Raw genomic sequence first — 16,692 nt, 5'->3', positions numbered from 1 at the left:
CCCTGCCCTAAGCTCCCTCTCCTTCCCTTCTCTGTTTGCTTTTTTTTTTTTTTTCACTTCAGGAAAAAAGCATTTATTCATTCCTCATCAACATTTCTGAGACATTCCAAAGAGAAAGAACTGTATTTATCCTGTCATCATCCCTCAAAGCATTTCAAAGTACTGAGAGAGTGGCAAGAGGCATGGCTTTTTAATTCTCTATGCCTTCATTCTCTTTTCTCTGTCTTTCTTTTGTTGAAATTTGGGGAAGACAATTACTGAGTATTTGTCCAGTTCTGCAACTTATTATCTCATTTAGGGCCTGACAGTATTTCTAGAAAAACTCTAAATGTTGGAAAGTCCATAAGTTTTCTCAATCTGTCATCTTGAAATAATATATTATCAGTTTGCTCTTTTTGGTAACTGACAGAGGTGTAAAGTGAGGAAAGATCCCTGGGCTAGAGCCTGATTGATAATACACCTGGACTACTAAGTGGTTGTGCTACCAACAGCTACTGATAGTGACTCCAGTCCATGTTTTCCAAATCTTGCCATATTTCCCATACCTTCTGATATTTTTTGGAGCCTTGACAACATCTGAGCCAGTTTCTGTTGTCGTTCGGCCAACTCTCCGCGACCACTGAAATCCACACGGAAAAGTGCCATTATGGAGTCAATGATCTGCATTGTAATCATGCTGGGTAAGTAAATATAGTGAAAGAAAACAGGAACACTTATTCTGAGAACAGTAAGCATACAGAAGTCTTGTACCAATAACTTGAAGATACCAGCTTCCTCATGGAACTTGGCTGCTACATAGTCAAGCAATTCCATCTGATGCTCACCTAGTGGGAAGCAGTTACCAAGAGAAATTAGGATCAGGAAGAACTCTGAAAGAACAGAAGCCTGAACTTCAAAATTCCACTTTAAACGTCTGCACTGGTTATTTGTTCATTGCCAGCAGTTTTAAATCCAGTGCCCAGTAACAATCTACTGTGCAGGTTCCAGTTTTTTCTCACCCATCTCACAAAACTTCTTTGTGAAAATCTTCACTCTGCATGAAGACAACTTTTTGTTAAGAACTGAAAATTAATATATACATTTTAATTTAATTTTAATTAAATTAATTAAATGTTTTAATCATTTATGTTTATATTGCATTCTTAAAGAAGTCTTATTTCAAAATTTCTTGAAGTTTTAAAGCGGTGTCTTGTGATAGTGTGTTGAGCTGTAAATAAACTGAGAAGTGTTAATAAACTGAGAACTATTAAAATGGAAAGAGAGAGAGAAAAAACCTGAGAGGAAAAAACCCTAGCTATGATGCCAATTGCAATAATGGTCTTACTGGTATATGCACGTGCATACAGCACGTTGTCAAGCACTGCCTCGTGGTCCACATTGAAGCGATCCGCAATGTCACGCAGGCGGTCTGGTCGGCTGGCATGAGTCAGGGGTTAAGGGTTTCTCCTAGTGCAAACCATGCTCTGAAAATAATAAACTCCATTCCAAAATAGGACTATGGGAGGAAAAAAAGAAGAATATTTATTTTAGTCCTAGAGAAGACTGACTTTTTGTCTTCAGGCTGTCCCACGTACCCTAAAGATAGTTTAGGGCTCACGATGCTAATTGTTTTGTGTTTAGGGTTTGAGGCGGGGGGGGGGTTGACATATGGATATCTGTGCTCCAGGATTTTAGCAAAACCTGTTTATACACAGTCTACTGCAAATGTGAAGTGTTAAAAATAGTGTTTAGTACTTAGATAAATTTATCTTGAAGAGAAAAGCTGCTATAACCTGTAGGAGGCCTACTAGATCGCAAAAACACAAAACCCCCAAAAACAAACAAACAAACAAAAAGCCCACTTAAAATAAAATCCAGTTCCTAACTAATTTTTCCAGGTTGGATTACATCAAATGACAAAAGAAAAACTCACTTCCTTGTGGGCCACTACACACTGTGCTCTCCACGATTTCTGTGCCACTCATGTTTTACATGTATGAAGCTTCCTTATGACTAACTAAAATGCATTAACTTTCCAGTTCATCACGCCTGTAGCTTTTAACAGTCAAAAAGATACAAAGTGTTTTCAGTATCAATGAAGATAGTCTTTCCACCTGTGTAGCCATTTGGTCCTGGGAGCTGAGCTGTCACTACAGAGAAGCATATAAGATTAAAATGAAAAAGCAGGAAAAATATTTTCTTACTCCATCTATAATTATTTTTTAAATAAAATACAACTGTTTATCCATATCACAAAGAACTGTCAGTTTTAATCAATGTGAAAATCAGGAGTATCTTGTCTGCCATCTTGAGAATAAGCTCAACCCACTTTTCTCAAATGCAGATCAGATGAGATTTAATTAATGGTGTCAAAACTGTTTTACTCAGTACCATCACTAAATCTGTGTATTTTAGGGATATTATTAGTGAGTTCTTACACACAAAGTCTCCTCTTAATCCTCTGCCCAAATTAATTCTATTGAATTAGTAGGCACTTTTTCCAGCTATAGCTCCTATGATCAAAAATTCCTTGGATATGAGTTTTTCCTGACATGCAAATAGTTGCTGATTGTGGATTGGAGTGAGTAACTAAAATACTCAATCCAGTTGTAATCATTCATGCAAAAGGGTATGACTCTGCTGACCATTACACTGTACTAACCAGAAGAGGCCTTGTTTTTCCAGAACATGCCATATTTCACTTTAGAATATAGGGGGTTAATTTAATAGAGATTGCCTACCCAGTGTCTGGTAATTCCAGCAGCATTAACAGTTATATAAGTTATTGTTTACTTCTCTTTACACATTGAGAGATATCTCTGGGAAATCAGCGTCCTGCTGTTTTTGGCACTGCCCAAATATGGTGACTGCCAAAGTCTGTTTATCCAGTTGCTGACAGCCAGTAGTACCCTTTCAGTGCCCTTTCAGAATGTCATATTCAGCAAAACCTCTTGAAACCAGGACAGTCAAAGAATTGCTGAGAAAAGTATTTTGCCTCAGCCCTTTTCTGAGCAATGCCCCATCTACATGTGACACATATTTGTGCTCTGCTTTTCCAGATGGTGTGTTTCATTGGTTTATCTAAGACAGCCTATTAACTTCCCTCTCCTTATGGCAAAACCTTCATGGATGTGAATAATAAAAAGTAACAATTTGTATGAATTCTCTACTCAAACATGGTTTATGGAGGTAAGAGTCACCAAGGTCTGTTTAACTGTATTTGTAAAAATAAAAGATTCTGACTTTTCTCTGTGTGTTTAATTCTGATACAGTGGTAAAGAATGGATTCACTGAGAAGAAATATCATTCTATTTTAAGGTGTTATACCTACCACAAAGAGTGTGAGATAGCTGGGTTTTGCCTGTCCGGAACTCTGTTAAATAAAGAGAAGGGAAAAAAAGAGTCAGGGTTTATTTTTCCAAGTTTGACAGATTCAGGAATTACTGCAGTTAGAAACTCTTACTTACAAAATTCACCTCAATCCCTACCTTTTAAAATCATTTAACCTCAATTTCTAAATCATATTCTGTGCAGGAGAAATGTGTTACATGAAAAGCAAAATCTGAAATGCTTTAATTTGATCGTGCTTGACTGCTGAAGTCATTCTCTTGTGTGTGGAAGTTAAAACCATATGGCACCTGTGGAAAAGTGATAATGGGGGGGCGGGGTGGGAAAGAAATGGTTGATTCCATTAACCTAGCCCAGTTTCATTTCCAGTAAAATGATCAAGGAGAAGCTTAAAAGGTTGTTAATCTCATTCTACCAAAACACATTAGCCCCCAGTTTATATCTTCTAAAGGGAAGAGTACTTTGTTTTATGAACTCTTGTTGCTGAAGTGTCAAGCACCAACTAATTAGGTGTACTGTTACAGTAGCTTAATTGTAATTTCAAAATCTATATAAAGTGCAGTGTACCTTAAGTGTGCATAACTAAAATACCTTTTGTGGCAATTTTGTTACACTGCATCAGGGAGAACTCTGGCATGTTAATAATAGCCTTAGTAATGCTATGTTGTGCTGAACCAGCATGCCCAGTAATGATTACTCAGCTCAAACTTAGTCTGCAAGCAAATGAAGAGGAAAAATGGGAAAACATAAAGAGAAGTGGATTATTTCTTCTTGCACACATGCAGATACTCATCTTTATAACTACAATGTGGTAAACTTGATAGAAATAATCCAAGTTGAATTAAAATCTAAATTAAGTTGCAATTCTTTGTTTGGTAATACTCATTTAATGTGGTTCTCTCACCTCCAAAGGCCTCAGTGATTGCCATGCTTTCAATTCCACCACCCAGAAGCTTACTACAGAAAGGGAGAGATTATGATCAAAAAAATCACAAGAGGAAAATAAAACAGGGACATTTTTACTACTTTAAGGAAAGTAATTTCTGCCCCAAAGCCCCTCACTTGATGCATTAAGTGCAGGGTACTAAATGATCATTGATTCATAAAGAATTAACTCTGTCTTTACCTCCCTTTTTGTGTGCAAGGAAAGATCTATACAAACTATTACGGGAAAGAAAGAAAGAAGAGAAAATAATATTGAAAATAATATTTGAAAATAACATCCCATGAAAATATCTCAAGGGAGGACTTGAAGACTTGTAATTTTGACCTGAAACCTGCAGATTATTTTGATAGGCAAAAAAATTATACAGTCAAGATTTCTAGATGCCAAATATTTATTTACAGTGACTGTACAAAGTCCAGTTTCCTCTCAGAAAAGGAGTTGGTTTTGGTGCTTATTGATGTAGACTTCTTTAAGGCAGCACTAACTCCAAATGCAAGGGGAATCTATGCATCCTAGCTGAGTATTTATTCCCTTATATTTCTGTATCTCATTAAAGACAATTAAGATGATTATTGGGAACATTTGGATGAAGGAAGGATATAAAAGATAAGCTTACTCAAATTCTTGGCTGCCAGTGGAAATATGAAATACCATCTTCCGTTTTTCACTGTACTCAAAGGCAGTGAGGAAGCCTGGTTCCTAGGGAAGACCAAAGAGAACATGAGAGGTTTATTTTAGCTTTGACCTGAAGTTAAAAGTGCAATATCCCACCCAAATATCTTCTTTTCCCCCTAGCCTCATGCCCATGGTTTGGGTATAAAAAACACCACAGCATTCGTCTGGTTGTTGTGGAGTATAAAGTATTATGCCTTAGAGTAACAGGCAGAATAATTTTCAAAATTATTTTGATGATGCAGTGGGAAATCTGCTAAGAGAAATCTTGGACAGCATTTTGGAGAGGCCAGCATAACTTCAAACTCTCAGGAAAGTGACTGGCTTACAACAAGCTTGTTTGCAGCTTCTTTAATCTTGTCCACTTTGGCCTCTGAGAGCCCCTTCACGTTGCACAGTGCCCTTCTTGTGGTCATCTGGATTCCTTTGATTGTGCAAATCCCAACTGCCTTCAGCTTTTTAATATCTGCTACATTCTGCAAAGAAATTTCCCTTCTGTGAGTACTCAGGACAGTTAACAACTAGAAGGTGAAATAAACCTTAGCGAAATATTTTAAGTTTATGTTCATATGCCTGTGTTTTCACCAGGAAAGAAACAGATTTACAGTCAACTCTTCATTGTGTAGTTTGTGACACCAACAAAACTAAATTTTGAGTAACATTGGTGTGAGGGATCATGGTGCAGAGAGCAGCTTCTGGTGGTTTTGAGAGAAAGATGCCTGGGTATTACTTCTCCCCATTCAGTGTCAGTTTTTCTAGATCAATGCTGATAGTAAAGAAACAGTACAGAATTATTTCAGATAGTGTGGACCTTGGACACTCTATAACACTCAGTCTGTCCTTGGTGCCTCAGCACAGATAATCTGTAAACCAGATAATCTGGAGAGTTGGGAGCTGATTCACAAGGATCACTGGAAACTGAGTCTAACTGCTGTGCTGTTTCAGCATGTCCAGTTTAAAACACATGTGTCCTGCAGATCTGAGGGACACTTTGGGCTGGAGTGAGCTACTCCTTTTTCATAAATTGGGAACAGCACAACTTCAGACATCACCCTACTGATATATTTTACCTTCCCTCACCTCATTTTATGCCTCTGACATCACTGGAAATGTAAAAGCAAGAACAGATTACTCACAAGAAAACATACTATGTGAAAGGTGTGGGATAATACATCAATTTGCCATTTCTGGCCAAGATTTTTCTTTGAAAAAAACCTATGAACTGGACATATAATCTATTTATTTAGAGTGTGTGGGTACATTGAGCATAAGAAGGGAGGGGGGGTTGTGTGAGAAATTAGTCATGTTTATTTCAAAGCTTATTTCTCATCCTGTGATACGTGTGTGACACTCAGCAGAGGCTGAGGGGTAACAGCACCTTAAATCCTACCAAACACTTTGGATCACCAAATCACAGTCTCAGTTGTTCTAATTCTGATTCTCTTTCGGGGCACACTGGCATATCCAGTAAATATTTTTCTCTCTACTCCTTGAAAAAAATTCTAAACCCACAAAAATTGTTCCTCCAGGTAAATGAATTTAACATATAGCAGTCATCCTGTTTGCATAAAGCTTTTAGCTGGCACAGCCGAGACCAAAAACTTCCTCTGAGGTGAGGGAATAACAACTTGCAAGAAAGAAAAAAATTGATGGAAAGGAGCAAAAAACCTTTACAACCCCAGAAGAACAGCCTAAGTCGTTATTCTTAGTTTTCAAACTTTCATACATTTGTATCCTTCTGTGAATGGCATGCCTTGTTTCATACTGATAGGGTAGTACAGCTCCCTTCCAGCTCAGGTCACACTCTTTGATCACCTTGCTACATTTTTTAAGCAATAATTTGTTTATTTTTCCTAAGTTGACCCATAGTTTGAGCTCCCAACCATGTGATCCTTCTTCAGAACTATCTTTAAAACTGCCAGTGAACTGCCAATAAAAAAAAAAATTGCCAACAATTGCACTGCTGACATGGTCAGCACAGTAACTGCAGTGCTGACTAATGATGAGTCACTGTGATACATCCTTCCCATCTTTATATGTCTGTAGTCACTTTTATTAAATCTCACATTACTTCACACAAATCAAACTTTTTATTCTGCTTCTATAACTCTGATTATAACAGGATTCCAATCCATGAGCCAGTCTCCTAGATAAACATACAATAATTGCAATTAAAATAAACAGTCAATGTTTATGTGATGATGGTAGCAATGCTAGAAATTCACATTTGATGAAGAAAACTAACCAGTTATTTCTCTAGCTACTAATATTTTCCACACTCCTACTCTACCCCCTGTGCTAGCATGCTGAAAATAGTATAGTAACAATTGTCACAGTGTAATTTCACAGGCACCAACAATGCAGGAGTAATTACAAAGATTGGCAGGAACAGGAAATAATCTATCATACAGTTTTCAAATAAATTAGCAAGCAGTTGGTTTTTCAAGAGTGCTAGGTGCTAAATACTTTGAGTATCTTGACACTTTATTTAGGAATCTGATGTGAATGAGATTTTCTAAAAATCTGTCTTATCACCAAAGGCAAAATTTGTCTCCACTGACTGAGTTAGAACTTACTGCAAGGAGGAATTTCAGTTATTTGCATAAATGTGTATACAATTTTGGAAATAATCTTAGAGTAGCTTTTGAGGGACAATTCTGTGTCATCAAGGGATTGCTAATACTTACAATTCCATGCTTCTGCAGCAGGTCAATATCCTGAAAAAAGGACTCCTAAACAAAATAGCAGAAAAAAATAGATGTTGCTTTTTCTTGTTATTACATCTATCTCAATACGTGACTGTTTCAGATTTGTAAACATTTATTGATTTTTCACAAATAATATATAACTTGTTGGACAACTGAAATAAGCAAAGCCATAGTGAGCCAAAAAGGTCAACATGTTTCCTATCATTTTCTCCATAAAGTGTATCTTCACAGGCAATTAATCCTCTGCTGTGCTAATAAAACTTGTGTTAGCACCATCATAATTGCAGCTTTTCTACCATAATTTCTCACACTTTTCGTGCTGATGATCATTCTTCAGAAGCAGAAAATTAACTGATAGTCCCCTTGGATTTAATATAGAAGTGTAAAATATGATGAAATAATGATAATCCATTAAAAACTGTGCACAGCTTTTGAAAGGTTAATGAAGATTACTTGAAGAGCCAGGCTGTACAGGGACATGGGGAATGAGATTTTCTTGGTAGTAGACTGGATCAAAATTTTAAATGCTTTGAACTCCCTCATGGTTTTTGGGGACCTCCTGTCCCTCCACGGGTTTCTTAAGACTATCAAAATACCTTTGAACATTTGCTGTGTATAGTCTTCAATCAATAACAAATTTACCTCATCATCCTGGTATCCTGGTTCTTCTTGGACTACTTGATCCTCCATGGCCTTCATCATGAAAGAGCACGCAATAAAGTATTGATCACTAATGGGAAATGCAAACAGAGTCATGAGGAGGCAATAAATGAGTAAATGTCTGTAAAAGGACTTTTAAGAAGTCCTTGAACTACAGAAATCATATATGGATTTAAATTTGGATTCTGCTTCCAACTCTTCATTATCTGACCTACCAGGCCAAAAGGAGAAAATCTATGGATTTACATTCAGACAAACCAGTTTGGCTAGAAAGGGCTTCATAGGTATTAGGAAAAGAGATCTCATTCCCTTGTGAGAATCTTGGGTCAGAGACAAGTTTTGGAGGTGGGAACATTTAAAATGAATTAACACTAGTGGAATTTATTCTGGTAAGAATGCTAAAGGCAGTCTGTGTTTTTTTAACAAAAGTCAGCATAGTTGCAGACAGAATGGGCAATGGAAAGGCAATGCAACAGCTCAGCTCAGCCTCTCCATCTTTATGTGACAGAAAACCCACAAAACAGTGCTGAGAAGGCTACAACGTCTTAGTGATGTATCTTGAGAGCAGATTTTTAAAGCTGTATTTGTTTTGAAGTTCTTGCTGAGGTTCAAAATGACCAATAAATGCTGAACACATGCAGGTAATGGCTGTAAGGAGTATGTTTGCATGGAGAGAACAAAAGAAGGGTAAATAAAAACCTGGAACTTTTATTGTGAAAACCTATATACAGAGAGCTCATTTCATGTTTTTTCATGGTTAACTTGCCATGTACTCCAGCACAGCTTCACTGCCCTCTCTATGTGACTTGCTATAAGCAAGGCCTAGAACTGGAATAGGCACTTAGTGACGCCATGGTTAAATGAGCAAAGTGTGACCTCCTTAAATTTTATGAATGCAAGAATAGTGAATACAAACTAGTTCCTTAGAAACATTATCTTATAACCAAACTACTCTATCATTTTTGTGGCTTCGTAAATGGGTTAAATTGCTTCTGTTTAAATTGTGAGCTTGCACTTGGTGTTCTAGCTCTGGATGATCAAAAGTCTTGTAAACCACCACATCAAAATATGTGCATATATTTATTTGCTCATTTGTTAACAAAATCCACAAACTATAAGATGGGCTATGTCTAACAGAGGTTGGGATAGTTTAGGCTAAATATCTGCAAAAGGCCTTTTTTTCAGCTTGTAAATGGATACTAATTTGCTTGCAAGAATCTCGTGTATATAGAGGCTGGGTAAGAAAGGAACAGGATATCAGAATTTCAGAATTATCTTATTCTGTTAGCATTTAATGGAAACATTCTTATAAAATCAGTTGTTTCTGATGGTATATTTAATTTCTATTTCAGAACTCTGACAATTATGGAGTGACAAATCACGCCCTTGCATAATTACAGCAAAACATTAATTTAAAAAAATACTTTGGGAGATTTGAAAAATCCTCTAGCTTCAAATACCGAAGGAAGAAAAACAAGTAGTGCAAGAGGCATTAAAACTATATTACAATCTCCTTCTTCATTAGAAACATCCTCACAAAATGCACATAAATCTGCCCCTCAGTCACCACTGAGCAGGTTATGGGATTGTTCTCCTACTCCCCATCCTTAGGCATTTGGCATCGCACAGCAGAAAAACGAGGCAGACCCAGACCTGCGCCTTCCTGCAGGCTATTAGGGAAAATGGAGAAATTATACCTCACCCTATTAAAAGCTTTAGGTACGAAAAAAATCCTCCTGCTTAGTGTTGTCCTGCTGCTGGTGTGTGTTGGCTCACCTGAAGGATTCCAGTCACCACTGCCTGCAGTGAAGCAGATAAAAGGGTGAAAGTCTGAGACAACAGATCAAATCTATGAAAAACCACCAACAATCTTGTGCCATCTCAAGTACCCAAGGGCAGGTGAGCAAGACCTGGATACCGCGGTGTCCTTCCAGGCTGCGGGTGTGACAGGGACTCCGTAATTCTCCCTGGCCTTGGGCTGGCAGAAAATGGCAGCAGAGCTCGGCTCCCCGGGCCGGGGCCGATCCGACCTGCCCCAAGGAACCTCACGGCGCGACCTTATATCTGTTGCCTCAGAGGAAAATAACTGATTAATCGTCAACAACACACAGATTTATTCGGCTTTTCTTTGCCAGCTGCCTCCTCATGAGATGTACATTTCTGTTCCCAAAGGGCGAGGAAACGCTGAATCTCCCTCCCCCCGCAAAGCACCGTAATTCCCCATCAAAATTAGAACAGTAATTAAATCCCCAGCTCATGTCCGGGCAGCTCCCGGGGAGAAGGAGGGTGCAGTACCCGGGGCGGAGGCTCCGAGCCCGCCACGGCCGCCCGCCTCGCTCCTCCTGAGGGCACGGCCCGGCCGCCTTCCCGCCGGAGGCGCGGGGGGGGGCCCTGGGGCGCCATGAGGGGGGCGCGGGCCCTTCCCTCACCCGCCCCGCGCTGAAAGACGCCTCAGTGTCCGTCTTCAGTCGTGGTTTATCGCCTACTGTAATCGCTGTCTACCCGGAATATCTGTCTCATTGCCCTCACTCCACAGCTGGGAAAGGCAGCGTTAGTTAACACCGCCTTGGTTTGGAAGGCATTTAGTTCAACGCAGCTCTGCCTTTTGTTTTTTCAGGGTGCCGCTCACGCATCTTCCTCAACAAGGCACACACGGCGGTTTTGGATTGGATGGCCAAAATCTGTCAGGGAGCTGGAAGAGAAGTGACTTGACTGGAGTCACAGGACAAGAAAATGAGCCTGAGTCATACACATGACTTAATCTGCCATTTTAAAAGGATGGAAAAGGTGCTTTTTAGGATATGAACACTTGTGTGAGACATCTGCAGGCTTCTTGGAGGCAGTATTTGGAAAGCAGTCGCCCGTTTTAGCTCGCCTCTGGTGGTACAGTTGGTACGGGACTACATGTCAAGGAGACATCGCATCTCCTGCGAGCAGCAGGAGTTCCTGGCTGCCCCTTGTGTGGGCTTGGAATGGCAGAAGGGATTGGAGCAGCATCTCAGCCTGTTCCAAGGGGCTTGTGAAAACTTCCCCACCCTCTGCCTGTGGGAGGTTAAGGGCACCTTTTCCAAGCCACTTCTTAGCCAAGTTAGGAAACCAAGGAATGAAACCCAGGGCCCTGTGCCATCATCATCAGCACACCACGGGAGTGCTCGCAGGGTCTCCATTTGAAACATCGAGCAATTTCTATAAGTACCAAAAAGTCCAATCCTAGAAGCCCAAGGCTTTGTCTGTACAGAGGAAGTGGCTGGCACAGCTTTTGAAAACCACATTATTCCACAAGAGCTATTCCAGAAGAGCACTTAGGCAGACAGCCCTTTAAAGGTGAATTCCTTCACAAAGTACGTTTTTATTCCAGAACAGAATGAAAAGGGTGACCCTTCTGGTGCTGCTGAGCGGCTCTGCAGCAGAAAATACCTCACTCTGTAAACAGCCTTCCCTTCATTATCCTTTTAGTTTGTAAAATGGTTCTCAGAAAGGTCAATGAATGCACAGAATCTTAAGACCATTTCCCATTCCAAAGAGCTACTTTGGGCAATAAATTACATTCTACACCTTCAAAGTGTTGTGTGATCATTAACTGCTCATTTGGCTTCCACCTGGTGTTGTACAATAACCCCACAGAACCCATACTGTAGAGGCATCCCTCCGTCTTCTTCCGTTTTACAGGTTCTGCTGCTGACCAATGCATCTCCATCCCTGAGGGGCGTACTGGAATGAGACACACCACTGTGATATGCATTTCCTCTCACTCGAGATCTTGTACCTGTTTGGACAAGAACCAAATCAAACCATTACCATAAAATATTAAGTATCCAGCTGATTTTTTTTTTCATCCTCACAAACTTCATCCATAGTTGCAATAGGGAAATCATGAGGGGTTTTGTTGTTGTTGGGGTTTTGTTTTCTGTCTCTGGTCAGAGCTAAGATGAGCTGCAAAAGCTCTGTGCATGCAATGGGTCTCAGGGTAGGAGTGGCAAAGTATCAGATCAGCCAAGCTTTGAAATTCAGACTGAAGCAACAGTAGAGCTCTATTGTTAAAATGGAATCACCGGAAGGAATAGAGACTGTACTGGGGGACTGCATTATGTCTCCATCGTAGTCTTGAGATCCTTAGGCTAAGCCTTGACAAAAATATTCAGTGCTACAATATTGGGAATGATCCTGCATTAAAAAGACACATTAAAAGGTAGATTTTCTACCTCTAATTTATTTTGAGTTAATCACTAAGGATATATTATAGGATTAGAGACCTCCCTTCTGTCTATCAAGATGTCCTGTCTAGTCCATGGTTCAGCATTGCAGCTATGAAGGAAGTGATGAATTAGAGGGCTGTGCCCACTGATATTAAAGAGATGTCAAGTCAAGTCAGGAACACGACAGATTGTATGTGACTGGAAAAGAAGGTAACAGTAACGTCAAAACACCAACTAGAGAATTCAGGAACGGATATTTTTCTAAATGAGAAATAAATAATCTGTATGTCAACTGTACAAAACCAGTAAATGATAGTAGTCCAAGCCCCAAAAGATTCACTATTTTTATAGGTGATTGTGAAATTAGAATTTCTTTATACATATAATTAAGAATTACATGATAAAATAGAAAATTTTTTTAAAAAAGCAAACTGGAAACAACACGGCCATTGCAATTGTTGCAAAACCTAAACCAAGTTAGAGGATTTATGGAGACATACATCAATATATCACATGTGATCTATCAAAAAGAAAAAGGAGATAAGAAAAACTGTCCATTTTGGGAATGAATGAGACAATTTCAGTCCTTACCTATCCTTGCCATTACCCTTGTTGTCTACCCTTCACTGTACCATGCAATTTTATCTGTAAAAAATATGCAATATTTGAGCTAACTTCTACTTTTAAAAGTTTAGGTAACAGAGACTCTAATTCTTGCATGCTTTTTTCTACCCCAAAAGAGAAAAAAATGCCAGCATGACCAGTTCTAAAAAAATGCCCAAACATGATGGATTATGTCATAGTGTGTGCAGCTTGCTCTTACCTGCTCATGACCTTTGGAGCTGAAACATGCAACCCTGGAATATGATATTGCCACTCTCAGTAATTTGCCATAAGCTTTGTACTGAATGTGCAAGGCCTTAGGACTGAGATTTGTCAGGTTTGCTTGCTTTGAACTTCTCTCGACCCTTCTGCATCTTTTTTTCCTTGGTTAGCTGTGACAGCAGTTTCCATAATTAACCAGGTCTGTGGCTAGTTTGTTTTACTTCTGTTTATCTGTGTGTGGTACAACCATCATTTTATATAAACAAAAGTAACAAACAGCTATTCTGTGTAGAAAAAGAGACTTATGACTAGCACAGCGATGCAGTGCAGAGAAATGCAGGCATGGAGCAATAGCAAAAGCCTCAAGAAATGGGGGCACGAGATTTGCTGAGAAATAAAGGGATATAAAGGCAACAGGCAAGGCACAGGCTTGGCAAGGCTTGCCTGATGGCTGTGAACATCTTACCAGTGATCAGCCAAAGAAAACCTGATCTGAAGATGGATTTAGGGGTAACAAAGAGAAAAAAAAAATAAGGGAAAAAAAAGTAATATTCATAATAGGCACTACATAAAATCAGATGTAGTGTGCTGCTGGTAGGTGTAGGTGCAGCAGAGTTGAGGTCCTGCCAGGATCACCTTGCAATGCCTTTTCCAGCCCCAGTATTCCTGGAGCTATAGGCTCTTTGGCTCTCTCAACCTTAAACCTAACCCTAGCCACTACCCTAACCCTTTGAGCACATTTCTAATTTATGCTAATAGATATTTTTTAAATATATCTTTTTAAAGCAGCTTTCTCATTTTTAACACTTCTTTCTGCTTGAGCAACTGGTGCTGCAACCTTTTACAGTTTATCAGTCTCTGCACAAAAAAAAAAAAAAAAAAGAATCTCTATTTTAATCGCTATTGAAAAAAACCCAAAATGCAGTTGGTAAAATACATTACTCTGAATCATGAAATGTATACTTTGGGAAGTGCAGGTCTTTTTTTAAACTGTGAGAGCTTTCTAAACAGCTGTTGCAAATTCCAAAATAACTGTTCTTTACTAACTCCACATATATAGATTTTTGTTCTGGAATAACTGCACCTTGTTCTACTTCAGCTTAATATTAACTTTATGATAAACAGAAGTAACAGACTAATTATGAAATAAGACTGCCTACATATATAGCTAAGTGGGAGTAGTAATTGCAATTGCATATATCTTTGTTCATTTGAATTACCTCCAAGATCAGATAAAAGTAGGATGAAGAAAGCAATAATAAAATTTATTTTATGTGAAACTGTTATCAGTCTTTAGATTTGGTGACAATGCCTCTGACAAGCTTGCATTTGAATCAAAGCTCAGTCACAGCCCTGGTTAAAGTCCATGGGTGAATATCTTCATTTTGCTAAGTAAACCAGAAGAATTGACTAACCAATCCTCTGCTCACAGATTAAAGGGGAAGCCATTCCCCAAGGGAATGAAGTACAGCACATGGCCAGTCCCTGGCACCAGGGGCCTGTTCAGAGTACAGAGCATGGCCAGGCTCCTACACTGCCCTAACTAATGCCCCATGTTCCTGCTCTCAGAGTGAGCCTGAGCTTAGCCTTAACCCAGCAAGGCATTATGATTTGCTTTTCTCCTATTTGCATTCCCTCTGGTGCTTATCTGAGCAGTAAAACAGGAAAGATGGAATCAGGCAGTTGGAATCCTGAGAGTTGAGGGAGAGAGACAGGGAAACACTGCCTCGGCACGATGTTGGATCAGTTTGGCCATTTGCTGGACTGTCACCATTCCTGTAGACAGAGGGATTTCTCTGGGACTGAATACAAATACAGGAGGTAGAATTTGTCTGGCAGCAGCTGAACACATTGGTGCCTAATAAGTGAGAGAGAAGCAACAAGGATTTCTTGCAGGAAGCTGAGTCAGAAAACTTGATTTAACTGCAATAACTCATGAGAAAGGGAGTAAAAACAATAAAATGTTTCAGTGCTGCAGAACATAGGCCTCTGTGTGTGTATTCTTCACAGAGAGATCCTGACTCCTAATGCAAACAAAGTTGGAAGTACTGCAAATACTGTCTTAACTGTTATGGCCAAAAGAGTCAATGCTTCTTTAACTTATTCACACACTAGCACTGAAAATTAGTCTGAAAAAGACACGAAGCAAAGCAGCTTTATGCACCAAACATAGGACAGCAGAGTTTTCAGTGTTACAGCTGAAAAAAGCATGATTCATTGAAGGTCTTTTTCTCCCCTTTAATGCATTCCAGCTCAAAGAAGCTGAGTGCTTCTGTTGTCAAGTAGGGTGAATAACGATTTTGAGTACACTGCTCTGTTTTGTACTCAGGACAACATTTTCATTAGCATGGCTCAGAAAGAAGAATGTATTTAAAGTGCAGCTGATAGAAAAAATTAAATTTCTAGGTCATGGCAGATTTCACTGGTCACATAAAAGAATTATGTATTACAGGAAAAACATTTTAAAATTCACATTTGGAAGAAATTCGCTGGTATTTGAGACACTTCTTCATTTAAAAAAAAAACCACCAAATTTTGAAGAGCCTCTGCTTGAAAAACTAATAAATTTAACAGTCTTTCTACATTCTTTATCAGTTTGGAAAAGCTCAGGTTAGCCTCTCAGTTGGTATCAGCTTTCCTTTTAAACCAACCATGCTGCAGAACTCAACATGCTCCTCCTTTGGTCAGTTTTTTTACTCTTGGCTTTGCTTGCTGCTTCCAATTGAGTTTGTATGTAAACCATAGATAAAAACCCCAATCATGCTCCATTTGTATTCCATATGTTTGCCAGGCTATTGGCCACAAGAGATCATAAGTAGTTTGTTTTTCAAACCTCAGAACTTGGATAGTCATTGAGTGCATCATCATACAGTTATTTTTACATTAGAATAATATTTAAAGGCCTTAGGAATTGTAATTGGCTTTAAAATTCTGCATCCTTGATTTTGCTACAATAGAGCCTTATTTTTCAGTAATGATCTGGCTAATAATTTTCTTCAATCTCTTAGAGAAACTTCACAGATTCATTAGCCTGATTATTTTTTTTTAATCCATTGGTCTGCTTTCCATGGATTACCATGGTTTCTTTACCAGCCTAAATGGAAGTGAGTTCTTTATTAAACACTTCTCTGTCCATATCTGAAAAAAAAACCTGTTAATCTCTCCTTCTCATGTTTTTGCTGAATTGGTGATTATAAGTGACATATCTGTGTTTCTGAAACTCTCTGAAGCTGCACAACTCCTACTCAATAACAACTCCCACTGGGGTTCAATATACCCCAGTACTTTCTACTGCAGTCTTTCTTCCTATTTTGTCTGTCCTCCACTGTTCTTCCACTGGATTATTAAGGCAGCACTT

General features: G+C 39.0%; 1 protein-coding gene across 3 annotated transcripts in view; it reads right to left on the bottom strand.

The window, feature by feature from the left end:
- DMC1 (DNA meiotic recombinase 1) overlaps positions 1–10,235 on the bottom strand; it is a 12,352-nt gene extending 2,117 nt beyond the window's left edge. The window contains exons 1-12 of one of the 3 annotated variants that reach the window (XM_036400990.1): positions 10,203–10,235; positions 10,016–10,113; positions 8,296–8,383; positions 7,633–7,677; positions 5,275–5,421; positions 4,890–4,972; positions 4,232–4,284; positions 3,311–3,352; positions 2,057–2,129; positions 1,325–1,416; positions 751–824; positions 546–660 (exon numbers count right to left, since the gene is read on the bottom strand). In XM_036400990.1, coding sequence (XP_036256883.1) covers positions 546–660; positions 751–824; positions 1,325–1,416; positions 2,057–2,129; positions 3,311–3,352; positions 4,232–4,284; positions 4,890–4,972; positions 5,275–5,421; positions 7,633–7,677; positions 8,296–8,355 — 784 coding nt within the window. In that variant the 5' untranslated portion in view covers positions 8,356–8,383; positions 10,016–10,113; positions 10,203–10,235. Of the gene's footprint in view, positions 1–545; positions 825–1,324; positions 1,417–2,056; positions 2,130–3,310; positions 3,353–4,231; positions 4,285–4,889; positions 4,973–5,274; positions 5,422–7,632; positions 7,678–8,295; positions 8,470–10,015; positions 10,114–10,202 lie in introns of those variants that run through there. The other 2 variants (XM_036400989.1, XM_054514884.1) reach the window with 2 other exon arrangements.
- Between the last annotated feature and the right edge of the window lie 6,457 nt (positions 10,236–16,692).

This window comes from Molothrus ater, chromosome 5 (assembly GCF_012460135.2).
Source record: "Molothrus ater isolate BHLD 08-10-18 breed brown headed cowbird chromosome 5, BPBGC_Mater_1.1, whole genome shotgun sequence".
Classification (NCBI taxonomy): Eukaryota; Metazoa; Chordata; class Aves; order Passeriformes; family Icteridae; genus Molothrus; species Molothrus ater.
This window is presented reverse-complemented; position numbering and strand designations above follow the sequence as displayed.